Here is a 27,019-nt window from a genome sequence, read left to right as displayed (position 1 = left end):
GGACCCATGCAGTAAGAAGCACCCATCTCTGTTGCAGGATTTTGCAATTTTACTATAGCTGAGGGTTAGAATGACTTATAGAGGGGAGAAAACCTGTTGCCAAAGACGTAAGCAAAGGCAACAATTTCACCTGCCTACACTGGGAAACAGTGACCTAGAATTGAGGTGGGGAACCTCTGGCCCTGCAGGTGTTGCTGGACTAGCAGCTTTCATCCCCAGCCAGACTAGCACCTTTCATCCCCAGCCAACAATGGCAGAGTCCCCATCTCTTAAGGGCACTTAGCCATTATGGGTTAGGCCTTGCCAGGAGGCTACAATGGAGCTTGATTCCTGCAAGGTACGTAAAATGGGCTTTATTTGAATGTCTACTGCCTCCTACACTCCATCTTAAGACTCTTGCTGGGCGGCTTTATCCCAGGTTGTTGCCACCTAACCTGATGAAGAATTCTGGGGAGCTCAAAACCCGGCATGCTCTTTTGTGGCATTTTGGTTGGCCTAATAAAGACATTGTCCTAATATGAATTTCTGGAATATGTCAAAGATGTTTGACAGTTTTACTTTTCTCATTGCCTGCCTTCCCCCCAAAAATGTGCCAATGTACCATAAAAATATACTTTTTGTGTGCTTTTAAATAATGCATTGTTCACATTCCTCCCCCCACTTGCACTTCTCTGAAATCCAAATTTGCATTTTGTCCTTTAACCAATCTACCTTGTGGAAGACAGAACGCTGTCAGTTTTTGTGAACTTCATTTAACTTCCCTTAATTCATCTGAATTTTGATTCCTTTTCAGTTTTGTAAAAATGCCAGACCCTTTTGTAACCTTTGAATAAAATTGCTACCTATTATTTATAAACCACATGCTTCCCTTCCCAAGCCCCAGAATATATATGTGTCTCTGTGTTAAACCTGCTCTCCCCACCCCACACCCTGCAACGTTAAGGCTATCTCATTAGTGGCAATGCAGAAATGGACATATTCTAAAATCGCTTTCCTTGATAGTGAACTGAAACAGTGCCTTTGTCCTGTCCCGGCAGTGGAACATGTTCCATTTTACACAAAGACACTGAAGAGGGGGAATTCAGCTTGGTTAGGCTGTAGCAAGTCAACCAGAAAGCAAACTGTCCCTGAGAAACCTTCATACAGACTGTAAACACTTTCCAGTTCTCGGGATCCAGCCTTAAATTCTTCAGTAAACAAGAATTCAGCAAACCTAAGGAGAAGAAGAAACCAAGACAAAAAAGAGAGAGTTACTCTGTACAGTAACGTCAACATGTTGCTATTTCAAGCTGGATTCAAAATTGTCCTCTGTTTGGAACCAGATTTAATCAAATGTGTTCTTATGTGTTATGGACAGATTCATTCCCTGGCTGTGTGGTCGGCTGCATCCAGACCATTTTTAAACCACCCCAGACCTCACACATGGAGGGGACACTGGCACTGTTGCATTGCTGCAAACTCCTCAGCCCGCCAGAACCAACTAATATCAATGAAAGAGTATGGCAGCAATATAACTGCTAGCACATTTACAAAGCTAAGCTACGTCTTGGTATGGTTTCAAATTGGATGGGGGACCACATGTTGCAATGTGGAAGTTGGACTAGGTGACCTTCTCGATCCCAACTTGAGCTCCATAGATCTGGGCGGGAGGGGGGATCACAAAACTCCATTAAGGATAGTGGTGTCTTGGTTCCCACGGGAAAAAACCTCAGGTTGCAGTTTCTACCAAAACCTTTACTACTCATATCTCTATAATGCAAAAGCAAAGTAACACACACATCCCCAACCACAATGAACCAGCAAATGTGTGATTTGTTTTTAGGGTTTTTGTTTTTTGCAATTATCATGAAATGCATCCAAGACCAAGCCTTCAAAAGATGAATCTCTTTGGGATTAAAAGCTGTCCCAGCTTCCACAGCTGTGGTGCAGCCTTCAAAAGCATCCTTATGTGTCCTTCCTGCCTTAATTTGATGCGGAAATTAAGAAAGTGCTCTTGGCTGATCATAGAGATAGCAAGAAATAAGAGTGGAGGTTTTCTGTGGTGAAAAAAAGCCTATGTCTTGATATGATTATTAATACTCATAGCTACTTTTCAAAGCCAAACTACAAAATACTACTTCAGAAACTTTAAAATGCCAAGATGTAGATAACAATCCATATATATATATATATATATATATATATATATATATGTATGTATATATAATTTTCCAGTGTCATTCCAATAGCCGCTTCAACCTTGTGATTTCTATTCATGTTGGTATAACAGATAATTTGTAAAGTTTCAAGTGAGGAACTATAGCTATAATCCTTATTCTTTCCTGTGTGTGAAAGTTTTTTCCATGATGTTTCCCCATCCATATATGGTGTTGTATTGTTCATTTCTGCAACTGTTGATGGTTCCCATCATGCCCCAGGAGAAGCTGTTATCTCACAGTTTCTAAAAGTCACTGCATCACTTCGTCCCGTGATTCGACTTCCATAAACAAGCCGTCTTCACCATTTTCCCAGCCTAGGAAGAAAGGTCTGAATCCAGACTGCAGATAGGTAATCCAAAAACATGTATAGTGGTATCTCGGTTTAAGAACAGTCCAGTTTAAGAATGATTTGGTTTACAAACTCCGCAAAACCGGAAATAGTGTCTTGGTTTGAGAACTTTACCTTGGTCTAAGAACAGAATCTGAACAGTGGAAGGGCACTGGCGACAGGAGGCCTCATTAGGGAAAGCATGCCTCGGTTTAAGAATGGTTTTGGTTTAAGAACGGACTTCTGGAACGGATTAAGTGCGTAAACCAAGGTACCACTGTATTCAAATAACTGGTAGACTCCTTTCCTCCCAGCTGCTGATTTATGGCCAATTATCATTATCTCAAATACATTCCTTTGTGGATAATGGAGGTTAGGGAGGACTTTGCTCTATAGTTTCAAAGCATATCGTTTCTCCCCCCCTTCCCTCTCAGTTCCTTTCTCTCACACACATAGTTCCAATTTTGCTAAATTCCATATTATATTCCAATTTCTTCCATCCTCACTTGTGCAGATATTTTTAATAAAACTTGCATTCTGGAGAGGATTGCCATATCATAAATGTAGAAAAAAGCTTTAAATAAGCAAACTGTGGGCTCCCCTGCCTCCATTGTCGCTTTCACCGAATGAGGGAGAGGGACGCGGGTGGCGCTGTGGGTTAAAACCACAGAGCCTAGGGCTTGCCGATCAGAAGGTCGGCGGTTCAAATCCCCGCGACGGGTGAGCTCCCGTTGCTCAGTCCCTTCTCCTGCGAACTTAGCAATTCGAAAGCACGTCAAAGTACAAGTAGATAAATAGGTACCGCTCTGGCGGGAAGGTAAACGGTGTTTCCGTGCGCTGCTCTGGTTATCCAGAAGTGGCTTAGTCATGCTGGCTGCATCAATAGGAGTATAGCATCTAGATCAAGGGAAGTAATAGTGCCACTGTATTCTGCTCTGGTCAGACCTCACCTGGAGTACTGTGTCCAGTTCTGGGCACCACAATTCAAGAAGGACACTGACAAACTGGAACGTGTCCAGAGGAGGGCAACCAAAATGGTCAAAGGCCTGGAAACGATGCCTTATGAGGAACGGCTAAGGGAGCTGGGCATGTTTAGCCTGGAGAAGAGGAGGTTAAGGGGTGATATGATAGCCATGTTCAAATATATAAAAGGATGTCACATAGAGGAGGGAGAAAGGTTGTTTTCTGCTGCTCCAGAGAAGCGGACACGGAGCAATGGATCCAAACTACAAGAAAGAAGATTCCACCTAAACATTAGGAAGAACTTCCTGACAGTAAGAGCTGTTCGACAGTGGAATTTGCTGCCAAGGAGTGTGGTGGAGTCTCCTACTTTGGAGGTCTTTAAGCAGAGGCTTGACAACCATATGTCAGGAGTGCTCTGATGGTGTTTCCTGCTTGGCAGGGGGTTGGACTCGATGGCCCTTGTGGTCTCTTCCAACTCTATGATTCTATGATTCTATGAAATCCGCTCTCAGTCCAAACCTTTTACATCCTTGGAGCTGGGTTGTTTTCGCTGTTTTTAATCTCATCATCTCTGGCACGTGTCTGTAGTTTACTCCAATTAAAATCCAATTAGCAGGAAAACCTGTGCTTCCAGGAACAGGATGGGGGGGGGGTCATGGCAGCCAGAGTGCTCCATGCACTCAGTGCCTTTGCTTGCCCTCGCATTCCATGGGGAAGCAAATGCCAGACCACCAGGCAAACTGCGGGTGAGAGCCTGGTTCCTCTTCCATTCGAAAAAGGAATGCAGATAATGATATTTCCCCATCTTTTTCTGATTGTCTCTGTCTGTCTCTCTCCCTTGGTGTTGGGGGAGACTCCATTCCTGGCGCGCCGGAAACAGGAAGCTGTTTCTGGCACACCGGAAACAGGAAGCTGTAGATAACAATCCTTTGTTCTGTTTCTTCCGGCTTATCTGGCTTCCTAGCCAGTTGGAGTCAGAGGGCTCCAAAAGCCTCATGGAGGAGCTATTGTGCTATTCTGAACGACACCAGTAATTGGGTCTATCACTTTAGTTTTGCTTAAAGTGACAACTGATAGGAGTCAGCACCTTTGGCAAAAGAATGTTAATGTTGTTTAATGGCCGTGAATGTTTCCTGAATAGGCAATTCACCTTCAGAGGAGGAGACAGAGAGAGCTGTGAATTGGCAGTTTTGAAGAGACTACAGAGACAGAGGCTGAGAGGGAGAATGAGCTGTGAGTTGGCCCAAGGGGAAGTACCTTGGTGTGCAAGGTCCCTTTTGAGTAAGGTTACCAGATTATTTTCAATGAATCCAGGGACACTTTTCAGCTTCAATGGATTTTGTATGGGGACTGATTTGTAAATCCAGGGACTGTCCCCGGGAAACGGGGAGGTCTGGTAACCTTACTTTTGAGGGATCTGGTGTAGTGAAGTGGATCTACTGACTTGGAGGAGTGCCTGTTTGCTTCCATGTGTAGGCTCTGCTTTTATATTTTTGAATAACGAAAATATAACAGAAATGCCATAACTCTCTAGTGCTCTCTCATTCAAAAGAAACTAAACAGTTGCTCCTCACTCCTTGGAGTATTAGGGCCAAGCCACATATGACATTAAAACTCTGTTATTGCATTTTATTTGCATGATATTTTTTTATTTAAAAAATGGAAATAGCTGTCGTGCATGTATGTGTGTATGGGGGGGGAGCAATATCACTGTGTCAGAAAGTGATCCTGCAAACTGTCTTCTGCTGTGATCCCAATTAAAAACATGTTCTTCTACCTCCCATGTTGCTATTTGCATTGGGAGGAAAAGCTCCTATTGATGCCAATGCAAAATAGCAGTGTCCAGGTTTATTTTATTAAAAAAATAGTATTACAGCCAGGGGGGAGGAGTTTATACTCTCTCCCCACCTCTGCTGCTAGGAGACCCCTACAGCAGCTATTTCCATGTTTTAAAAAATTCACAAGTCCATTAAATGGAAAAATGCTTTTAATGGTACATCTAACTTGGTCCTTAGGGAGGCATAACAGTATTTTAGGTCTCTTCTCTTCACTGCTGAGAAATCAGTCTGAATACAACAGGGACATTGTTATCTCCAAGAGGCTTAAACTTAAAGGAGCATTAAAAAGCAATATGACCTACAACAAAAGAGTGCGCCGAACAAGGATTACACCAATATTCAAAGAGGTTCTGTTAAAGAACAAACCTTTGTGCTCTGTAGATGTACTTAGAATTTCCAGTTAGCCTGTATAGGAGCAGGAACACATAAGCACTGCCAGCCACTCCATGACATATTCCAGGTCCTTTCTTCAGTAGTCCCTTCTGCCAAGTTAGTTCTCCACAGCGGATACAACTGTCTAGATATTGGGGCTTCTTAGAAACTAAGTATGCTTTTGCAAACATGTATGCAATGCCTAGGAAAATAGCAAACCAAAGAAATGTTGTAAGTACCAGTGAAGAAATAAATAATGGAACAATTACTACATAAGATCATATGTATTCTCTCCTTCATATTTATAGGTGTGAAGTGCAGGTTAGTTGACTGGTAACAGGAATAATCACTGTTTTTCAGTTTTAAAAGCCCACCACTGCCCACTCAGGTATCTTATTTTATGACTGAATGATATAATTCATAGTAGGATGGATAGACAGATAAGATGTATTCTGAAGGCATGAGAAGAGCTAAGCAGGTCTAGCCAGTTACTGCCTGGGAACCATGATTCCACAAGAAAATAAAAGCTGAATATAAATGTAAGAACATAATTAAAATTAAATCAAATCCCCAGCTATCTTCACTAAAGTACTCTGATTCACTAACCTGCTTCCCTATTGCAGGTGTGGGGAACCTTTAGCCCTCCAAGTGATGCTGAACTACAATGCCCATCATCCCTGGCCTGGCCATGCTTGCTGTGGCTGATGGGAGTTGCAGTTCAGCAACATCCACAGGGCCAAATGTTCTCCACACCTTCCCTATTGCCTACTGCAATTAAGGGCGGGGAAAACACCTGCCAAGATGCTTGTTTGCAATCTAAATTATGGGCAGGAAAGGGTGGGATGATAAGGAGGGGCTGGTAGCATAGATGATAGCAAAGATCACTGGTGGGCTTTTAAAATAAATAAAAAAGGCTTGGGGGGAGACACTTTGCAGAAGGTGGTATTTAAAGGATGTATGTGTTGCTTACATTGCTGCAAGTCCACTAGACATGCAGCAGTGCACAATTAAGCAGTGTATCAGGCTCGTGATACATTCTGACCTGCATTACTATATACAGAGGGGATGTTGTGAAAGAATGAATAGGGCTGATCACAAAAGTGATTGGCCCTGTTTGATTCTTCATGAGTAGGTTTTAGTCCTGGAAGGACCATGATGCTCTCTGCATCAATTTCCACCGGAAAGAAGTCCCTCAAAGGATGCTCTGGATTCTGGCAATGCAAGTAAACTGTCATAGTCACATGAACAAGCTATGCTGCAATGCATTCAGATTTCTAATGGCTGCAGTAGCAAAGGAATCTCCATGTGTTTTGAGAGCTCCCTCCATTGTCTGATCTTCTAGTCACTTCAGTAATACAAAATATTTAAGAGCGTAATGTTAAAATTGTGGCAGCCTCACATCAAATGTTACGAATGGATACAATTTGGCCTGTTTCTCAGCAAAACAGCACTGGGTGAAATTGTGTTTTAATGACTAATTTCTGGCATCTACTTCACAGCATCTACATTGAGAAGAACCTGGAGCGCCATGACACCAGTGCACAAGCTCATTCTCCCGTTCAATCATCTCTCCTAGTTCTGGAGGCCAGTTGCAATTCTGCTCTTGATCCATAAGAAAGTCAACACTCTGCCATACTAGTTCCTGATCAGCAGGTGGAATATATTCATAGTAGGAAAGCAGCATCTGTAGGATGGATGAAAGGCCGTGAGCAGCTCCTGTGAAGAACAGAAACAGTTACAATAAAGTAGGTAGCGGTGCACTGAATTTTTGCAGGGTTTTGCATCTTGGAGGAAACCTGCTGTTGGGTGGCTCAAGCTCCACTCAAAGGCAAGCCACCTCTTGCAAAAGAAAAGGTACATTTTGTGTCAGACACTGCACAGTGTGAACCCTCTCCATCATTTGACAAATGATTTAAACAAGAGAATGGAAGGGACACGGATCAGCTCCAGGCAAAGGGCTTGCCAACAGACAGGAGGAGTATCCTTCAGAGTATCGTGCAGCGAGTAACCTTCAAATTTTAAAAAAGAGCACAACATTTTCACCCCTGTCCTCGCAAGACTGCTGATATGGTGCCCTCTTTTTGTAAGGGTGAAAAGCTTTGCTTAACAGAATTTACCCTGTTCTGGCTCACCACGAAATACAAGATTTCTGCATGCATATATATCAATTTCCTAGTATATATTTCAAGACAAAAATCCCCCAGTTGAATGTTTCTAGACCTGACTATTTTCGAGCCTCATCCTTACCTATTGCTCATGTAGGCCACTTCATAGCTAGGTTTGTTGTTTTGACTCCCTGGTATAAAATAATTCTTATGGATGATCCATCTGAACACTTGACAGAGAAAACAAAGGATGTGCATTTGGTCCATACAGTGCTTTTTTCTGGGGGGACGCAGGGGGACGCATACCCCTAAACATTTTGTGAATCTAAGTTTGGCCTCATCGAGGAGCAGTATTTCAATATGAGTAGGAAAATGAGAGTACCCTTATCTGTATATTATATTTCTTGGGTGCACAGATTTTATATCTCACAGTGGAATTCTATGCATGTCTCCTCTGAATCAAGCCCTATTTAGGTCAATGGGACTTACTCAGGCTTACTCTTAGATCCTTCCATTAAAATGCAATGGAAATTTCCTAGAAAATCAGCAGGAATACACCTAATTTAAAGGTCTCTACTCACCAAGGTATTCTGTTCCATAGTAAGAGTACATGAGTGGAACTGGTTTTCTCTTCCTCAGAGCATACTGTTTCCCAGACTCTAACATTGCTTGACAAATTGACTTGATTTGTGGTGCAGTCAACACCTAAAGGGAGAAAAACCTATCAGACGTGGTAGGCGTGAAATGTAATTTCTAGCATTTCATCTTGAGATATCCTTTGAAAGGTGAAAGATCCCCCAAGTCCCTAAAGAAGGTTGATGAAACTATGGCCTTCCAGATGTTGCTGAACTCCAGCTTCCATCAATCCCACATGGAGGGCAGCAGCCTGTCTTAGGGGGTGAAGGGAAGGCTGTACAACACACAAAGAGAACTCTGCTCTCCAGCACCTTGCTGCTGCTCCTTACTTCCCAGTAAACACTGCCTATGGGTGTTCCTTATCACTTAGAACATTGTTGGAAAAATGGTAAACAAGATTGGCGGATTTTGCGTGCTGCTAGAGATAGATCACTGCAAACAGGGTAGAGATGTTTTGTGGCAACAGGATGCATCATGGGAGTTCCATGCTTCATCCAGAAGGATGAAATGAAATACATAAAAGGTACATTTGAAGGAGCCACCAGTTTCTTTGTTTGAAATGGGTTTTATACAATGATGGAGAACATGCGTACAAAATGAGTGAATAATCTCCTTTGCATATTCTTAATTAGACTCCTAACGATATGCACTTCAGTTAATTAAACCATTTCCTCAGTACCTATTTAATCTATTTTTCTTCATCAGTAGGCTTCATGTCATTTAGGAAGAATTTAGAGGGGGAATTTACAGCAGAGAAAAGGTCTCTTATGTGAGGAGAAGGCATTTCTGCTCAAGCAATTGCCTACCAATGATTTCTGCTGATTCCTGTCTGCAGCTGCCCGCAACCTCCCATTCCACAGCAATCCACAGGCTCTCCCTCAGGAGAAGCTTTTCAGGGCATGCAATAATGCACAGCAGGAAAGCCTGTTGCATGGGTGGAGTCCCACTCATGCTTCATTGGTCCAAGCCTATTAAAAAAAAGAACCCTCACATGATTATATAAACAGCAATATAAAGCCCCAAATGTTACAAAATACTTTTATATAACATGGAAACCCAGGTGGAATCAACCTTCAGTGTCCTTCATCACAGCTGAGTGGGCTGTCAAGCAATATCCCATGTCTGATGCTTTCCCCTAAATAGTTAGAACACTCATAACTTTGGGTTATTGCACTACATCATTATAGGGCAGGATACTGATTTATTTATGTTATATTAAAAGACAGTTACTGCTTTCATTCTCACTGTCCCACTCCAGCATGACCAAGAAATGTCACCCAAGGCATGGCTATACACGCAAGAGTGGGCTTGATTCTCAAGTCTTCTTATTGAAGTTCAATGGAGCATAAGAAACAGGCTGCATTCAGGAAGACAAAACCTGCTCCCTTCCACCAAAGTAATTGGAGCAACACCTGAATAGTGTTCCTACCTTCACTCCTTTACTTTTGCATATACAGTGGTACCTCGGGTTAAGGTCCGTTCTTAACCTGAAAATGTTCTTAACCTGAGGTACCACTTTAGCTAATGGGGCCTCCTGCTGCCGCTGCGCGATTTCTGTTCTCATCCTGAAGCAAAGTTCTTAACCCGAGGTAATATTTCTGGGTTAGTGGGGTCTGTAACCTGAAGCGTATGTAACCCAAGGTACCACTGTATGAAGTAAATATTCACCTAAAGAGCTCTGAAGAGTTTTGGAGAACTTGAAAGCTTGCCACACTTTTGTGGTACATATTTCGGTTGGTCCTAACAAAGGTATTCCCCAACTCTGAATTTTGGAGTTTCATATATACTGCCATAAAAGAAAAGAAAAAAAGAAAAAAGCACACACACACACACTCACACACACACCACACAAGAGCTTATAATCTGCAGGATGAAGAATTAACAAGATGAATTTATTAGTCAGCTATGTAGATTTGGTTTATTCTGTATGATACTTGTTCGTAAGGACATCAACAAAAGGCATTCATTTTATATCTCACAACTGTGGAGAATGAACAGCAGAGGGAGCTTTTGCAGCAGCTGCGATATACACAAAGAATGCTATGAAATGAAGAACACAGTTTGTATTCAACAGGCTAACTTAACTTCAGAGGGTTTTGGCCCAGTAGAATAGGCTTCTAAAGCTGGGCTGCAATGCAGCACATCAAAAACTGGTCTTGAGTGCCATCAGGTCAGTTTCTTTTTTCCTGATGGAGCCTATAGGAAGAGTGATTTACTCCAAGTCTTTGTCATGGAAGGTGATGCTTTGTATGTTTTTTGTTTCTGAATTTTGCCAGTGATCTCCAGGAGCAGGGATTTAACAAGTAAGCTAGCTACTTTTCATGATTCAGGACTACTTTTTCTTTTTCTTTAGCACATCCATCCTCTGCATCAAAACACACAAAATGATTCTTCAACTCTACAGTCACCCAAAATAATATTTCTTATACTGTAGCAATGGTATTAAATGCTGACTTGCAGGACTGTGGGACAAAGTCACCATGTTCTGCTCTGTAAACCATCACAACAACATATTTTTAAAAAAATAAACTGCAACAGCTATCTGCAACTATTGGTATCAAACAGCAACTCATCTATCCATTTATGGGTGTTATTTTGCCAAGTGGGAAAAGAGAGAAAGAGGGAGAGAGATGGCACACTGTTACAGAGTAGTGGCTGGAGACAGACGTTGAGTTTCTGAGAGTGTTGAGGTCTTGTTGCTCTTGTTGTATGCACTCATTTCTGGTCTCTCTGCTGTTGTCTCTGTTCAAAATTATTTTGGAACCCTGAAAAAAATATGTTTACCACTTTTATTTTGCTGAATGATTTGTAATTTATGCCTCATAAACAGCCCCTAAAATGGAAGCATCAACTCATACTACAGAAGAATGCTCATAGCTAAAAGAGAAAACACACAGCAGGTGATGATGGCTCTCTCATCCTTTTTCACAACTCACTATAAAACAGAACAGAATTAAAGGTAAAGGTAAAGGGACCCCTGACCATTAGGTCCAGTCGTGGCCGACTCTGGGGTTGCGGCGCTCATCTTGCTTTATTGGCCGAGGGAGCCGGTGTACAGCTTCCGGGTCATGTGGCCAGCATGACTAAGCTGCTTCTGGTGAACCAGAGCAGTGTACAGAAACGCTGTTTACCTTCCCGCCAGAGCGGTACCTATTTATCTACTTGCACTTTGACGTGCTTTCGAACTGCTAGGTTGGCAGGAGCAGGGACCGAGCAACAGGAGCTCACCCCGTCACGGGGATTTGAACCACCAACCTTCTGATCGGCAAGTCCTAGGCTCTGTGGTTTAACCGACAGTGCCACCCGTGTCAGGTGACCTCTAAAAGTGTATTTGACTGGTGGAAGAGTCAGCTAATTAAAATGTATATCTAGAAGAGCTATGCTTAAATAAAGCAAGCCACAAGAAATGCTCACTCCAAAAAAAAACACCTTGTCTGTTTTTCTTTAGTGGCTCATTTTCATATACTCTCAGCATTCCTAATATTCCACTGGTGCTAACAAGCAAGCACAACAGAAGAGAACTCCACATTGGCAAAGAGCCACTTTTATTTTGCCTGCTGATTTGCAATTTGTGCTGCATTAACAACCCAATGAATGGAAACATTAGCTCGGGCTACAGAAGAATGCTGATCTGTAAAAGAGAGGAAGATCAAATGAAGGTTGTGAAGTCTCAAGACACTTTAACTTTACAGTATTCTATGCCCTCCCCCATAAACGAGTGGTTATGATTTTGACCCAGTAGCCTCCATGCCAGATCCATTTTCATTTCTTATATAACACACACACTCTCTCTGACACACACACCATAGACAACTACAAAAGGACAACCAGAGAAACTCCTGTGGCATAAAGAGACAGCTGTTGCCGTTGCCTGGAACCAAGCACATGAATCCAAGCACAACTGAAGTCACATTCTGAATGCAGACATCACATAAGGCTTGATATTGCTCTGTTCCAAGAACAAAGAGAGAGAGAGAAAGCAAAAACGAATTGGAGGAACAACGGAAGTAAGAAGCACATTCTCCCCATTCAATCTGCAGTGGCAAAAGAGCAGGAAGGTAAATTCTCCTCATTAAACATTTAGCATTTGAGCCTTGGATACAGGCAAGGTTAAAGCTATGTTAGTCTTGCCTTCCTGTGCCTCCTTCTCAGCTGTCACTGCATATAAAATAAGCATTCCTTGGGGGAGGAAAAGACGGTTTTGTCAGAAAATGTGATTCAGTCAGTATAAAAATATTCCCAGTAGGTAGAAAGAAAAAAATATTTCTTCAAGACAAAGACAAGCAAGAGCACCACTAGAAACCAAAACAGTATGTCCTTAGTATGCAAGGTGGGTTTGCCAAGGCACTGTTTTTTGATGGGAGCATCTTATTACATGGTTAAAGATTTTCTAATAATCAAATACTTAATGGTGATGCTTTCATCCCACCTGCATTCAAATGCTAAATGCTAAGCACTAAAATTGTTCTAGGAAGGGCGGATAGATTCTTTTCACACATTACAGGGTAAAGAAGACTCCCTTTTCCCTCAATGTGAGTCTATTACATATTTTCTTTAATCTTTAAGAGACATTTTGTGTCTGAAACATGATCACACAGGTGCCTCTTCAGTTGAGTCGCAATTGCCCAGGGTGTGTTCACAGTGTGTTTTCAGCCACAGGAATGTCTTTCAAATATTAGGTAAAAGCTGACTATAACATGCCCAGCACCAAGTCCACCACTATTTTGTGACTGGCTCCACCCTGTGCCACCATTTTGTGAGAACCCATGATGTAACACACAAAGTCACCCTCAGGCACAAAAAATAACATGGCATTAGGAGATAAAAAACCCATAAACTCCTGATCCAAGAGTTATTGCTTGAAAATAATCAACAGGACTTAAGTTGCAACTATTGTATTTGGATTCAGAGTGCAATTAGTTATTTTGAGAAGTAACTACAGCAAGGGTAGTCAATGTAGTGACCTCCAGATGTTGTTGAGCTCCAATTCCCATCAATTCCAGGCAGCATGGCCAATGGCAAGGGATGATGCCAGCTGCAATCCAACATCTGGAAGGCAACATGCTGGCTACCCATGAACTAGCAGTAGTGTGCACTGTTATCTGCTGTATATACAACTAACAAATCAATGGAAATAATCCTCAGCCAATGTAGCTACCTTATACTGAATCAGATCATTGGTCCATGTAGCACAGCACTGTACTAGCAGTAGATCTCCAGGATTTCAGAAAAGCGACTCTCCCATCATCCCTGCACCTGGAGATACCACTGATTGAACCTTGGACCTTCTGTATGCAAAACACATGCACTGCCACTGAGCTACAGCCTTCTGGAAATGAAGTATGTGGAATGGAATCACACAGGAAGGCAATTCTGGAGTACCGTATTTTTCGCTCTATAGGACGCACTTTTTCCCCTCCAAAAATGAAGGGGAAATGTGTGTGCGTCCTATGGAGCGAATGCAGGTGCCTTGGCTTCGTGGCGACGTGCCTGTCCTGGAAGCCGGAGGAGGAACAGAAGGGTCTCCTTCTGTTCCTTCTCCAGCTCCGCTGAAGGGCGCTGCGCCTTCTCCCTCTCTGCGCAGCGCCTCTCCTGTGAAGCAGAGGCGCTGCACAGAGAGAGAGAGAGAGAGAAGGCGCAGCGCCCCTTGAGCGACGCGCCTGTCCTGGAAGCCGAAGGAGGAACAGAAGGGTCTCCTTCGGTTCCATCTCCAGCTTCGCTGAAGGGCGCCGCGCCCTCTCCCTCTCTGCGCAGCGCCTCTCCTGTGAAGGAGAGGCGCTGCACAGAGAGAGAGAAGGCGCAGCGCCCCTTGAGCGACACGCCTGTCATGCGAAGCCCGAGGTCCTCCTTCTGTTCCTCCTCCCACTTCGCAGCGACGCGCCTGTCCAGCGAAGCCTGAGTAGGAACAGAAGGGTCTCCTTCTGTTCCTTCTCCAGCTTCGCTGAAGGGTGCTGCGCCTTCTCCCTCTCTGCGCAGCGCCTTTCCTGTGAAGGAGGGGCGCTGCACAGAGAGAGAGAAGGCGCAGTGCCCCTTCAGCGATGCGTCTGTCCTGGCTTCTGCTTTAGCCCTGCGCAGCCTCTTTGGGCAGGGGGAGCCTTCATCCCGCTGCCCTGAAGAGGCAGCCACACGGTATCCCAGAAGCCAGATCCCTCTTGCTGTTCTGGTTTCTGGGGTTCTGAATAATTTTTTCTTGTTTTCTGCCTCCCAAAACTAGGTGCGCCCTATGGTCCGGTGCGCCCTATGGTGCGAAAAATACGGTAAGTGCCGGAAGCCCCACTCACCCCAATTTCACTTTGCAGAAGATGGCACATGAGTTACTCAAAAGAAGAAAACTCCAGCGACCAACTGGCTGGGTGTTTAGCTCCCTTCTTTAGCATGCACGTCATTGTGTCTGCAAAGGGACGCTTACAAAAATAGTCTGCTGAATTTCAATTTGCAGGTCTGCTCCCCTGTGCCAGCACAACATATTGGAGCAGCTCAGGAAAACAGAATGTGAAAATAGATTGCAAATGAAAAGGAGGCACTCTGAGGAGACAGCAGATGCCTGGTGATGCCTGGGAGACTGGACAAACAAAGCCAGAAGAGAAGGGCCAGAAGGACAGATGCAGGCAGCATGTGGCAAAAAGAATGAGCATAGTAAGCAATATAGTAGACAAGATAGAGCAGAAACAAAAGAAGAACCAGAAGGCAAATGCTGCTCCAGATTGGGTAGAAAAGACAGAGGAATGCAATTCTGGGCTTTTCAGCTGAATAGCTGCCAAAATATTAAACAGAAAAATCTTTAGGAAGTCCAGGCTTGAATAGAAAATCAACATGCAGGGAGCTAAAAGGGGAAGAAAGGAAGAAAGGCATATAATATAATAATAATAATAATAATTTATTATTTGTACCCCGCCCATCTGGCTGGGTCTCCCCAGCCACTCTGGGCGGCCTCCACAGAAACCAAAAAACACTAAAATATCATACATTAAAAGCTTCCCTGAATAGGGCCGCCTTAAGATGTTTTCTGAATGTCAGGTAGTTGTCCATCACCTTGACATCCGATGGGAGGGCATTCCACAGGGCGGGCGCCACCACCGAAAAGGCCCTCTGCCTGGTTCCCTGTAGCTTCGCTTCTCGCAATGAGGGAACCGTCACTTCTTGAGTTTAAGGGAAATTGCTATGATTATAATTTTAGGGTCTTCTGGTTACAGGAGCCTTAAATGGACACAGTGAAACAATTCATATAATTATTTTATACCACAGAGCCATGGTCATTATTTGAAGTGCTACAAGACTTGGTAGATCTTGCTGCAAGCAAGCAACATGGCAACCTTACTAGAAATTGACTTGCCAATTGTTTGTGTCAATTATCACTGTTCTTTTGCTGCTGCCTGGGTTGGGGCAACTGGCTAAAATGTTTTAAATGGTTCTAATTTTGGTTCCTCTGTTTCATTTTTTGTTGGGTTGGTGTTGGTTAAATATTAAATTGGGGTTGGCAGATACTTCCATTTGGATATAATTGTAAACTATTTATTATTGTTATTATTGTTATTGTTTTTTGTTGATTTATTGGTTGGTTTGTTGCTTGTATAGGTTATCTTGTTTTTTTAATGTTTGATGGTTTGTTGTGTTTTATATGTTGCAAGCCGCCCAGAGTAGATGGGGAAACCCAATCAGATGGGCAGGAATAATAATAATAATAATAATAATAATAATAATAATAATAATAATAATTCATTTCCATCTAGTCTTGCTCTCTCCACCACCCATGTGTGTATATAATCCTGCCAGTTTATGGTTATACTTCATTCATCTGGGGAACTGGAATTTGGCCCATGAAGGCTTATGCCACTTTAACTTTTTGGAATTGCCAGAAGTCTCTTCCTTGTTGTTTTAGCTGAAACAGCTAAAAGAAAGAAAGAAGAATTGCTGGAAGGAGTGTACGCCTCCTTCCGCAATTCTTGTAGCCAAGCTGGTGCCAAACATATTGCTTTACTTTCCTTTGGGCCACATCAGTGAGGCCGGGGTGGTGGTGGGAATGTCTTGTCATCTGGGCAGCTAAAGGGACCCCTGACTATTAGGTCCAGTTGCGAATGACTCTGGGGTTGTGGCGCTCATCTCGCTTTATTAGCCGAGGGAGCTGGCGTCCGGGTCATGTAGCCTGCATGACTAAGCCGCTTCTGGCGAACCAGAGCAGTGCACAGAAACGCCGTTTACCTTCCCGCTGGAATGGTACCTATTTATCTACTTGCACTTTGATGTTCTTTCGAACTGCTAGGTTGGCAGGAGCCGGGACCAAGCAACGGGAGCTCACCCCGTCGTGGGGATTCGAACCGCTGACCTTCTGATCAGCAAGCCCTAGGCTCTAAATACACACTGCCCAGGCTTGCACTCTGGGGAGGTCACTTCAGTGCTTCTAACGCAGCAGTTTGACTTCACCCCTGGAGGCGCACTCCATTGTCTCTTGATGCCAATAATAGTACTCTGTTGATAAGATTAGGATAAGTCATTCTTTCAGATACAATTAGTATGTGTGAATCGAGAAATGGAATTTATTTCATAAAATTTGTTGCGTGGCATTCACAATCAGGGAGAGAGGGGCAACAGTACAGACTTTTGTCCTATGTGGCAAAATTTGTAGATCTGGCACTGGTTGATCTTCAGCAACTTCCTTCATATGTAAGTATAGAAAACCTTCGTTCTGAGTGGTAAATCTACTCTACCCTTTTCTCAGGTGAAGAGCTATAGGGTAGGGATGTCATGAGGATTTACCGCAGCTCTAATCCCAGGAAACTATAAAGGCCTCATCATGAGCTACTCTCCTGTTTCCTCTTGGGGATATGTGGTTAGAGGGTTGTTCTGTGCAGAGGGAGATATGGGTTTTCCTCTGGCTGTGCATTCCATTCTGTATATAAAATTACCTTTTCCAACTTGTCCCCTTCCAAGACAGAGCTCAAACAAATGCAAGAGTCAAACAATGTGGGACTCATTGTTCAAAGCAGCAACATACTGGTGGATCATCAGCACAGCCAGAAATTAGATATGGTTTAATATTATGAATTATAACTTTGCATCTTCATTCTGGGGCCCTTTGTTGATGCTGTTTCATTGAAGCAGGGTGACTTTTAAGCTCAGCAGCGAAGTGAAATGGTTTCCCACTGCTTTCTGAATACTGCTGTTTTTAATGTCTAATTTGTTTCAGTTTACTGTTTTGCGTAGAGAGTGACCTACTTGGCTTACATAAACAGCAGAAGGATACTGTTGACAGGTGATGGCATAGATCACATTGGAGAATGTACAGCTGGATGAACACTTCATAGTATGGCTGATGTTATATAGTCCAATTTGTTGCCAGAATATATGTTATAAGACTATACAGTACATGTTCAAGGGAATTAAAGAAGCTTGCCATATTGTGTGTGCAGGCTCCCAAAATTTTTGTATTCCTTAGCTCAGAATATTTTTGTATATGAAATTAGAATTGTAATTCTTCAACAGATTAGCATCCCTGAATTCACTAAGTTGATGTAAGATTATATTTTGCTCAGGCAGAATACAGTGTGCATAAGATTAACTGAATGTCAGCAAGCATTTGGATGACTAGAAACAATGAATGGAGTTTAATTATGGCTGAATTTTAAATATACCTCCAAGCTACTGAAGACATTTGCCTGCTTTTTTTAAAAAAAAAAACCTTTTCATCTTTCACAAGCACAGTAGATTTGCATTAAGTAATTGTAGCTTGTGGCTTGTATTCTCAAGGAGAATTATGAAGGCCTCCTCAGTCCCTAGTACACAAGAGTCAGGAAGCACAAGCATGGGTGCACATCAGTATCCATGAAGAACTTCCTGACAGTAAGAGCTGTTCAACAGTGGAATTTGCTGCCAAGGAGTGTGATGGAGTCTCCTTCTTTGGAGGTCTTTAAGCAGAGGCTTGACAACCATATGTCAGGAGTGCTCTGATGGTGTTTCCTGCTTGGCAGGGGGTTGGACTCGATGGCCCTTGTGGTCTATTCCAACCCTATGATTCTATGATTCATGAATGCAGAATAAAAGCTATTCAGAATAATTTTGGCCTGGGGTAGAAGAAGCATGAGGGATTGAATGGATTTCTAATATTTCAGTCTTTTGTCTAATCAGCACACAAAATGCTGGACATTGGTTTCATTATCTGCATGTACTAGTAGTGTACCAGTGTGTGTGTGTGTGTGTGTGTGTGTGTTAGTTATATATATGTGTACACACAACATTGGTGTGGGGCAGGAAGAGGTTGATCAATGCATCCCTAGTCCTTGCAGGGCCTCAACTTGGCAACCACGCAGGTGGATCAATCTTCCAATAGGTATTCAGGCTTCCAACAAGGAGGGTTGTACAGGTACATGTAATATTTAATTAACTTAAATGTTTGCCCTCCATCTCAAAAGGCACAATATTTTAGTTTACAACAGTAATACTACCAAGCAGCATTACGTATACAAATTTTGAAGCGGCTTAGTTCTTTAGGGGGTATTATAATTTTAGAATCTGCATGCCACACTTGCACATTCTTAAAGAAAATAAATTGTGCTCCTGACACTTTATGAGCTCTGGTACTTAATCTTCTATCCTGGAAAAAAAAATCCTGACAGCAGCACTATATCAGCACTTCTGTGATAAAGTGACATTGTATAATGGTGCTTCTGTAGCAGCCATATGGCTCAGAGGGAGTGCTAGGTTTGAAGTGCTCTCTGTATGCAGAATAGAATCAGCATGGAAATCTGTACTCCTCTCTTCATGCTGTTCTCTTGTGATGCAGAGCAAGACTGCTGAGGTTACCTCCTTCGAGGACTGTCAGTCTTTCATTCTGGTGCTGAAACTAACAAGTGGCAAAGTAGAACCTAAAGGTGCTTTATGGAAAGGTGGCTGCAAATGGGTGTGCAGAGACTGGGCTTTGTGCCTTGCATGCCATTATGAAACTTTCAAATGTTAATAGAGTATTTTAAACTCTGCAATATCTCCCACAGAGTTGCTAAAATTAGAGCATTTGTCCATGATCAGCTTTTGTCCTGGGATACCAGCCCTTCATTTTGACAACAAGCCATCTGTTAAGATTAGATTTTCGAATTCCTTGTTCTTTCTCAGCTGGTCTCAGTGCAGGATCTAAGAGCGGGGGCATGTTCCTCAGGCAGCAGGTTAGGTGGGCAGCAAAATTACAATATTGCTAAAAATGGAAATTATTGTTTCATATGCTAACTGTCCTACCTTAAATAGTGTCAAACAGAATTCAGTTTAAGTGACCCAAAATTCAATTAACATTTCTTCTAGTTTTTAGTAAATGGATTTTATCGTATGCTATAAAAAACTTTACAACATAGTTTTTAGTAAATGAGGAATCCCATAACATTCATTTAACCAACTCTCATTATGAATTTTGATAGAATTAACATGAAGCCAAAGGGTTGGCCATAATTACAATAACATGTAAAAGCCAACAAGTCACATGTGCACCACCGAACTGGGCTCACAACATTGTTAAAATATGGAATTTGCTCCCACAATAAGTCAGTGATGGCCACCAACATAGCCCCAAAGGAAAGGGTGATGAAGAAGGGGGGGGGCGATAAGTCAGGCAGCACTGTCAACATTAGGAGCCTCACTCCCACTGAGAACCTCTACATTTGAGGATTAAGCCTAGAAAACCACGCTTTCATTATTCCAAAATGAACTGTGTTGATGGATAAGCCCTTACAGATATTCCTCACTGCAAAATTAGTAGGCATACAAGGAGATACAATGTATCCAAGAGATAGAGGCACGGGGAAAGAGATGCATACTTTTTTGGTTTTAGGTAATAGGCCCCTGCAGACCCCTTCAAGCGTCCCTATTTTCGAGGGACAGTCCCAGATTTACAGAAGGAGTCCTGGTTTCTGATTTGATCCCAGAATGTCCCGCTTTTCCTTAGGATGTCCCTTTTTTCCTAGGAGAAATGTTGGAAGGTATGGAATGGGATGTCCCTATTTTTATCAGAGAAATGTTGGAGGGTAGATCTGTACAGACATGGCCAAACCACGCATGATGGACTGGTGCCAACAGCAGCTTTCCTCCCATTGCGAATAGTAGGTTCAAAAGGCCTCTATTACAATATGGACTATAGCAGGGGCAAAGGGTTAACACCCTCTTCCTCTTGCACCACCAGTGTCAATCCATCTTGGGGCTCCAATGCCAGCTATGCAATTAAGTGGGGGGGGGGCAGCAGGGGAGAGCAGCTATGCAAATGTCACACCTAGTTTGACCCATTGTTAAAAAACAAAGGAGCGTTTGCCTTTTACACATGATGGAGAACATACTATGTACCTACTGATACTGTCCAGAGATGGGCAGCCAACATAGCATCCTGGAGTTGATGGACTAAAGTTCCGATCAGCCCTAGCGAACAGGGCCAGTAGTCAGGAATGACAGGAGCTGTAGCTCAACAACAAATGGAGGTCACCACATTGGCTACCCACCCTGCAGAGAAATCTGAGCCAGATAATGTTGTAGATACATGTCTTTATAGTGCTCAAAGCACTTAAGGCACATTATTTCAGTCATCTTTACCCTCTAAGATAAGTACCGTAAGTAACACTATCCTAATACTACAGTTGGAGGGGAGCTGGGCTGAGGGAAAAAGACACAGCCTTATCTAAAGGTTATCTAGTGAATTAATGGCTAATGTGAGTTTAAGCTCGGATAGCCCTAAACCAAGCTCCCCTCCTGAGCCACTGCACTGCTCATGCCCCCTGACTAGCTCAAGGGCAAAATAGCTCTCTACACTGGGCTTAATGATGTACACTGCCAATAATAAACCACTGAGCTCCTGCTGCTTAAAATTTACAGATGCAAAATGCTGCAGTTATAAAATATATTATGCTGTTAATGCTATAAGCAGTACAGTAACTTAAACCAGTCATAAATGTTAGAAAGTTATTTTTCATGCTGCCCTAGACCGGAGGTTTTATGCTGTCACAATTGAAGCAGTTCTGCTGGTGCAATTCCCTGGTGTGAATGCAATTATATTGGTATTAAAAAGTCTATTATGGCATATGGGATGTCTAATTTAGATGAATAAAATATAAATTCTCATGTTCAGCCTTCTCACAACGTAAAATCAAATCCCCTGCAGACCACATTCTTAGGGCTGTGAGTCCTAAGTGGAGGTAACGGCTCTTAACAATATGTGGGATTAACTGCAATTTCCATTTAAAATTAATGCAGTTATGTGGCTGGAAAATGGGGAAAATCTTAGTAAGCAGCTCACACATCCTAGTCTAAGGTCTAGTCACAGAACATCATATTTTTTTTGGGGGGGGGGAAACATATGCAAACATTTCTTGCAATATTGTCAGTGAATAGTTTGGTTAATATGGTCATGCACACCAGATACCAAAGACAAAACCTAAACCTAATTATGTGTGTTAAATCTGCCTTTGTAATGATTTCCATGGTCTGCAACTTCCACTATTTATTTCTTCCTCTAAAGCAACAAGTTAGGAGGGAGGAATTGATTAATCAGCACCCAACATGCAAGTGGCTGTGTTAATAAAAACTGTTAAAGTAAAGGGCAACGCTTTTATTATATACTATGCACACAATTATTTATTATTCACTTTTTAAAGAATTAAACTCAAAGTGGTTTATGAAAACAATCTATATGAACTAGAAGAACACTATTATTATTAGTTTTGCTAGACTGCAGCTTCCTGAAGTCACTCCTTTGTTTTGACAAAGGTTGATATAAACTGGATAAAGTGTCCAATGAATTATTTGATTTATTTATAACCAAGTCTCCTATAAAATAGAATCCAAGGAGAGGGAGCAGGGTATAGTAAACAGGAATAGTGATGATGACTTGGAGACACACAATCTTAATCATTATAATGGAAACCAATAACCAACTTTCTGCAGAATCTGTAGTAAATTGTTGTGAAGTCGCTTATCCCTAAACCACTTTCTTCCAAAACCAAAATCTGAACCTAAACTGATCTATACTTAGCTTTATAATATATAGCACAAGTGTACACTTACTTTAAACCTAGTGTTCATTCACTTTCTGTCAGTTTTTTTATGGTGGTGGGAGAGAACTTAAAAGTAAGTTTAAACAAGAAAGATTTGAAGATGTTGTGTAAGTGAACTTTGTTGATTCTTATATAACTAATTGACTTTTACAACAGTAGCTGAATTACTGATTGAGTGCTTCTCAAACTAGGAATATTTCATCCTGCACACACAAACATCAGGAAGCAAGACAAGATGAATTTCCAAACAAACATGTGTATCACAACACAGTGTCTTGTATCTTGTAATTTCAGCATGTGATATCAGGAGGGTGATTCTCACATCACTTATACCACAACTACACTTGAATATGGATATCCCATATTTCAAGGGCTACCTCTAAATTTATAGCAATGTCCCTTATTTCAGAAAAGCACTGCTCAGAGACTAAAAACCAGATGTCCTTAATTTCACATCCTGTTCTCTCCATGACCTGTCAGTTCTACTTATATATGAAATTTCCATCGTTGTAACACTAGGTTTCTGCTAAAATTGAGCCCCTGAGATGAAGAAAAGTGAAAGTGATCAGTGAATCACCATTTCTACATGCAAAAAAAGGGTTAGCCAAGTGTTCCCAGTATAATCAATCTCCCCTCAAGAATGGGGTAGATGAATAGGCTACCCGGTACAGTTGAGAAACATACTAGCCCAAGCCAACAGAACAGAGATGGGGGACCTGTGACTCTCTAGATCAGTGTTTCCCAAACTTTTTTGGGCAACGGCACACCTGTCTACTGAAAAAAAATCTCGCGGCACACCACCATTAAAGCCCCGCCCCGTGACGTCAGCGCGCAGCGTCACGCCGGGAGGGACGCACGAAAGTGAAAGTTTTTTCCCTCCCCCCTCAGTCCCTCGCTCGGAATTCAGCTCGTTTGGGGCATCGCTCCGGCTGCTCCCTCTCCCGCCGCGCAGGAGCGATGCCTCTCTCTGGCTCTCCCTCCGCGCAGGCTGAGGGAGGGAGGGAGGTGCGCGTGTGACCCGTCTCTGCTGGGAGACCAAACCCAGCGAGGCAGAGTCGCGCGGAGGCGCCCAGGCAGCGCTGCCGGCTGCGAGGAGGAGCGCCAGGCAGCAGCAGGAGGCGCGGCCTCTCCTCGCCGCCGCCGCCCCGCCTCTCGCCGCCCGACTCGCCCGCCTCCCTCCAGGCATCTCGCGGCACACCAGCCGATGTCTCACGGCACACTCGTGTGCCGCGGAACACCGGTTGGGAAACACTGCTCTAGATGTGGTTCAGCTTTCCTCAGCACCCGCCAGTATGTCCAACCATGAAGGGTTATGTGAGTTGCAGTCCAAGACTTGGAGGGACACAGATTCCCCATCTCTGCAACAGAGGCTGAAGAGTTGCTGCCCCAGCCCAGATGGAAAAAGTTCATGGGTGTAGCCAGGCTTTATGTCGGGCCCACCCCCAAAACCTCAGATAGTTAAGTATTTAATTGCCCCCCCTATACCAATGAAAAAGTCCAGGGGCTGCTTAGGTGAGCTGGAAGAGAAGTACCCCCAAGCATTTTTCAAGAAGCATTGAAAGATACTTCCCTGATAAATATCTCGAAACCAATTCACTGTGCAGCTTTTTCCTTTGTGTTTGAAGCACTCTTCACTGCTTGCCTCCAGACAAACCCTTCAGATAACAGATTTTGAGGCTTTAGAGCAATTGTACCTCTTGGCTTTTATGAATGAAGCCCCTTGCCCCATATTAGGTCAGAATATCCATCCACCTACTCGTGGAGCAAGGAAATAAGAGGTTGCAAATGCTTAAGAGATCACAATTCCTTCCCTGTCCCAGATGTTGTCACCTTGAGGAGGAAACAACTGCACCCTTGCGTTCAAGATATTAGGGAGGGAAGCAAGATTAAGGCAACAAAATTAAGGCTGGAAGACACCAAATTATTTATTCTGGAGAACCTCTAGTAAGAAGGAAAAGTCTTTTCAGGCACTCATCATCATATAGAAATGGGCATGTAGAGTAGAAGAGTTGAATTATGCCCACCATTCCTGTTCCCAACTACCATGGCTTCTCTTGAACCTGTGCACAAAGCCTACATAAGTTCAACCTGTACACATACAGACGCTATCAACAAACCCTTTAAAGGACCCAGATGTGGGGATTCCAACTCCCATCAATCCTAGTCAGCGTGACCAATGGTCAGGGATGAAGGGGGCTGTGGCACGGCAACATCTGGAGGGTCGCAGGTTCCCTATCCCTGCTTCACAGGCATGCTGCAGTACAGAATACATGTGTGTGCATGGAAGGGGGTATAGTAGCAAGTTCTGCTACCAACCTACGTGCCTATGAACATCAGAATGTCTATAAATCAATTGGAAGTGCATAGAGCTTGGAATAATAGAATAATAGAGATGGAAGGGACCACAAGGGTCATCTAGTCCAACTCCCTGCAATGCAGGAATCTCAACTAGATCATACATGGCCACCCAATCTCTGCTTAAAAACCTCCATGGAAGGAGAGTCCACCACCTTCCAAGGGAGTCTGTTTCATTGTTGTACAGCTCTTACTGTCAGAAAGATGTTCCTGATGTTCAGCTGGAATTCCCTTTCATGTGATTTGAATCCATTGCTGCTGATTTTCAGACAAACACACCTGTTTCAAGATACTGTAGCATCTGCCTTCTACAAGGTTAGAATATCTTTAAAGAGCTACAAGTTTGGGTAAATATGGGAAAGTCAAGAACAGAGCATGATCTTGCACGCACCTTGCACACCTTCCATTTCTACAAGGCTAAACGCATGAACCAAGTTTCAGTGGTTTGTAAAGACAAAAAGATCAAATATCACATCCAAAACTGTGAAGGCTGGAGCAATGAACATCCCAAAAGAGTGGGATGACCTGTGTGGAAACAAGCCAATACCTTTTCTCTTGCGTCCAGGAAAGTCATTTAACCCTTCACCAAAGCTCAACAGAGAACCTTGGTGCACCTTATAAAGGCCAATTATTTTTAATGTTAGTATAAGCTTTCCTGGATGAGAGTCCAGTTCCACAGATCTGATGAACTCTAGTCCGTGAAGGCTTATGTGTTTATAATGTGCCACAAGACTCTCTGCAGGTTTTGCTGCACCAGGCTCACATGCCTATTGCAGGGAAATGAAGGAAAGAAGAAGTACTAAGGCCGGGTTTCCCAAACTTTGGTCTCCAGCTGTTTTTGGACTACAATTCCCACCATCCCAGACCACTGGTACTGCTAGCTAGGGATGATGGGGGTTGTAGTTCCAAAACCACAAGTTTGGGGACCCCTGTACTAAGGCAAGGCAAAGGGCGGGTGTGGCGCGTGGCAGGGACTTGAGGCTACCTCCATTCCCAGCTTCTGCTTCAGCACCAGGGCGGCGCACAGGTAGCCGGCGCGGCCCACGAAGAGCTCGTCGGAGCCGCAGTCGAGGAAGGTGAGCGGGGCGCACAGCTCGCACAGCTCGCGGAACTTGCCCAGCGGCCTGGCCCAGTCCGGCAGCCCGAGCGCCTGGTAGACCAGCGCGGCCACGGCATAGACGCCGGCGCCGCCCAGCAGGAAGGCGGCGCGGGTGTCGGCGTCGGCGTCGCCCCAGTCCTCCTCGTAGCGCACGCAGGCGTCCACCAGCTGCTTGGCGGCGCGCAGGTACGAGTCCCGGGCCGGCGCGAAGAGCGGGCACTGCGCGACGTGGTACAGCATGTAGGCCACGCCGGCCACGCCGCCGTACAGCCCGCCCTGGCAGCCTCCCGGGCCGCCCGCCGCCTCGGCGCCGCCCAGCGGGGGCACCTCCTTGAGGATGCGGTCCACCGTGGCCGTCACCAAGGGCGCCACCGCCTCCTTGCCCTGCCCGGCCAGCAGGCTGCCCTTGTAGTCGTCGAAGCGGTTGGCGAAGCAGCGCTTGCTCTCCATGCCTGGCGCGGACCCAGCCGGGCTCCCTCGGCGCGCGGGTCGCTTGGCGCTCTTGGCGCGCCCGCCCACCCACCGGGGCTCCGAGGCGTCGCTCGCTCCGCAGCCGGGAGGCCGAGCGGAGCCCCCTGGAGGAGGTGTGTCCGACTCCCGAGCAGCCCGTTCCTCTGCCGGCTCGGAGCAGAGAGGCGAGGGAGGAACTATCAGGTCGTGGAGTTCTTCCCTCAGCCCTGAGCAAGGCGGCTTCTTCTCTTCGCCAGGGCGCCTGGCATGTTCTGCCCGTGCCTTTCGCTTCCTCTCTCTCTCCAGTCCTGCCTGAAATGTCTGCGAGAGACAGCAGCCCGCCGCCTCCTCCTCCCGCTATTTCCTCTGTGGTGTGAAGAAGAGGCGGCCGCTCTCCCTCAGCGCCTGGCAGTAGCAGCAGCAGCAGCAGCCGCCGCTGTCAAGAATGCGCCACCCATCGCCACGGCGCCCCGCCCACCGCGGTTCCTGCTCGCTGAAGTCTGTCGTGTGCGCGCGCGTGTCAAGGCGGCGGCGGCGGAAGACAGAGCCATTGTTTCAAATATATACAGCTTTTTTCCAAAGCTTACTGTATTCTTGTCTCTCTCCCACACGCCCGTCCATCAATGAGTGCAAATTTCATTATATAGGTTTTTTAATAGG

General features: G+C 44.2%; 1 protein-coding gene and 1 long non-coding RNA gene across 3 annotated transcripts in view; both read right to left on the bottom strand.

The window, feature by feature from the left end:
* LOC310704662 overlaps positions 1–27,019 on the bottom strand; it is a 41,253-nt gene that overhangs the window by 4,269 nt on the left and 9,965 nt on the right. The gene's annotated exons all lie outside the window — the stretch shown is intronic.
* Positions 232–26,873, bottom strand: LANCL3 (LanC like family member 3). Of its 2 annotated transcripts, none has more exons than XM_083498385.1 (5): positions 25,796–26,873; positions 8,386–8,509; positions 7,206–7,415; positions 5,694–5,901; positions 232–1,213 (listed from the first exon to the last, which is right to left on the bottom strand). In XM_083498385.1, exons 1-5 carry the CDS (start codon positions 26,357–26,359, stop codon positions 1,054–1,056), a joined length of 1,266 nt encoding a protein of 421 aa, XP_083354511.1. In that variant the 5' UTR covers positions 26,360–26,873; the 3' UTR covers positions 232–1,053. The 2 variants fall into 2 exon arrangements, with proteins under 2 accessions (XP_083354511.1, XP_083354512.1); XM_083498386.1 differs by having other exon boundaries at positions 7,218–7,415; positions 25,796–26,863.

This window comes from Podarcis liolepis (assembly GCF_965112155.1).
Source record: "Podarcis liolepis genome assembly, chromosome: 4".
Lineage (NCBI taxonomy): Eukaryota > Metazoa > Chordata > Lepidosauria > Squamata > Lacertidae > Podarcis > Podarcis liolepis.
The sequence above is the reverse complement of the archived record's forward strand: the minus strand, read 5'-3'. Positions and strand labels throughout refer to the sequence as shown.

Bases quoted from the DNA above. Each gene is read 5' to 3' on its own strand.
- LANCL3 (XM_083498385.1), bottom strand. From the start codon at position 26,359: ATGGAGAGCAAGCGCTGCTTCGCCAACCGCTTCGACGACTACAAGGGC. The intron at 5,902-7,205 runs GTAGATGCTGTG...CTATTTTCCTAG, and splicing joins CGCTCCAGGTTCTTCTCAAT to GCATTGCATACATGTTTGCA. The intron at 1,214-5,693 runs GTTTGTTCTTTA...TCTTCTCCTTAG, and splicing joins TACATCTACAGAGCACAAAG to GTTTGCTGAATTCTTGTTTA.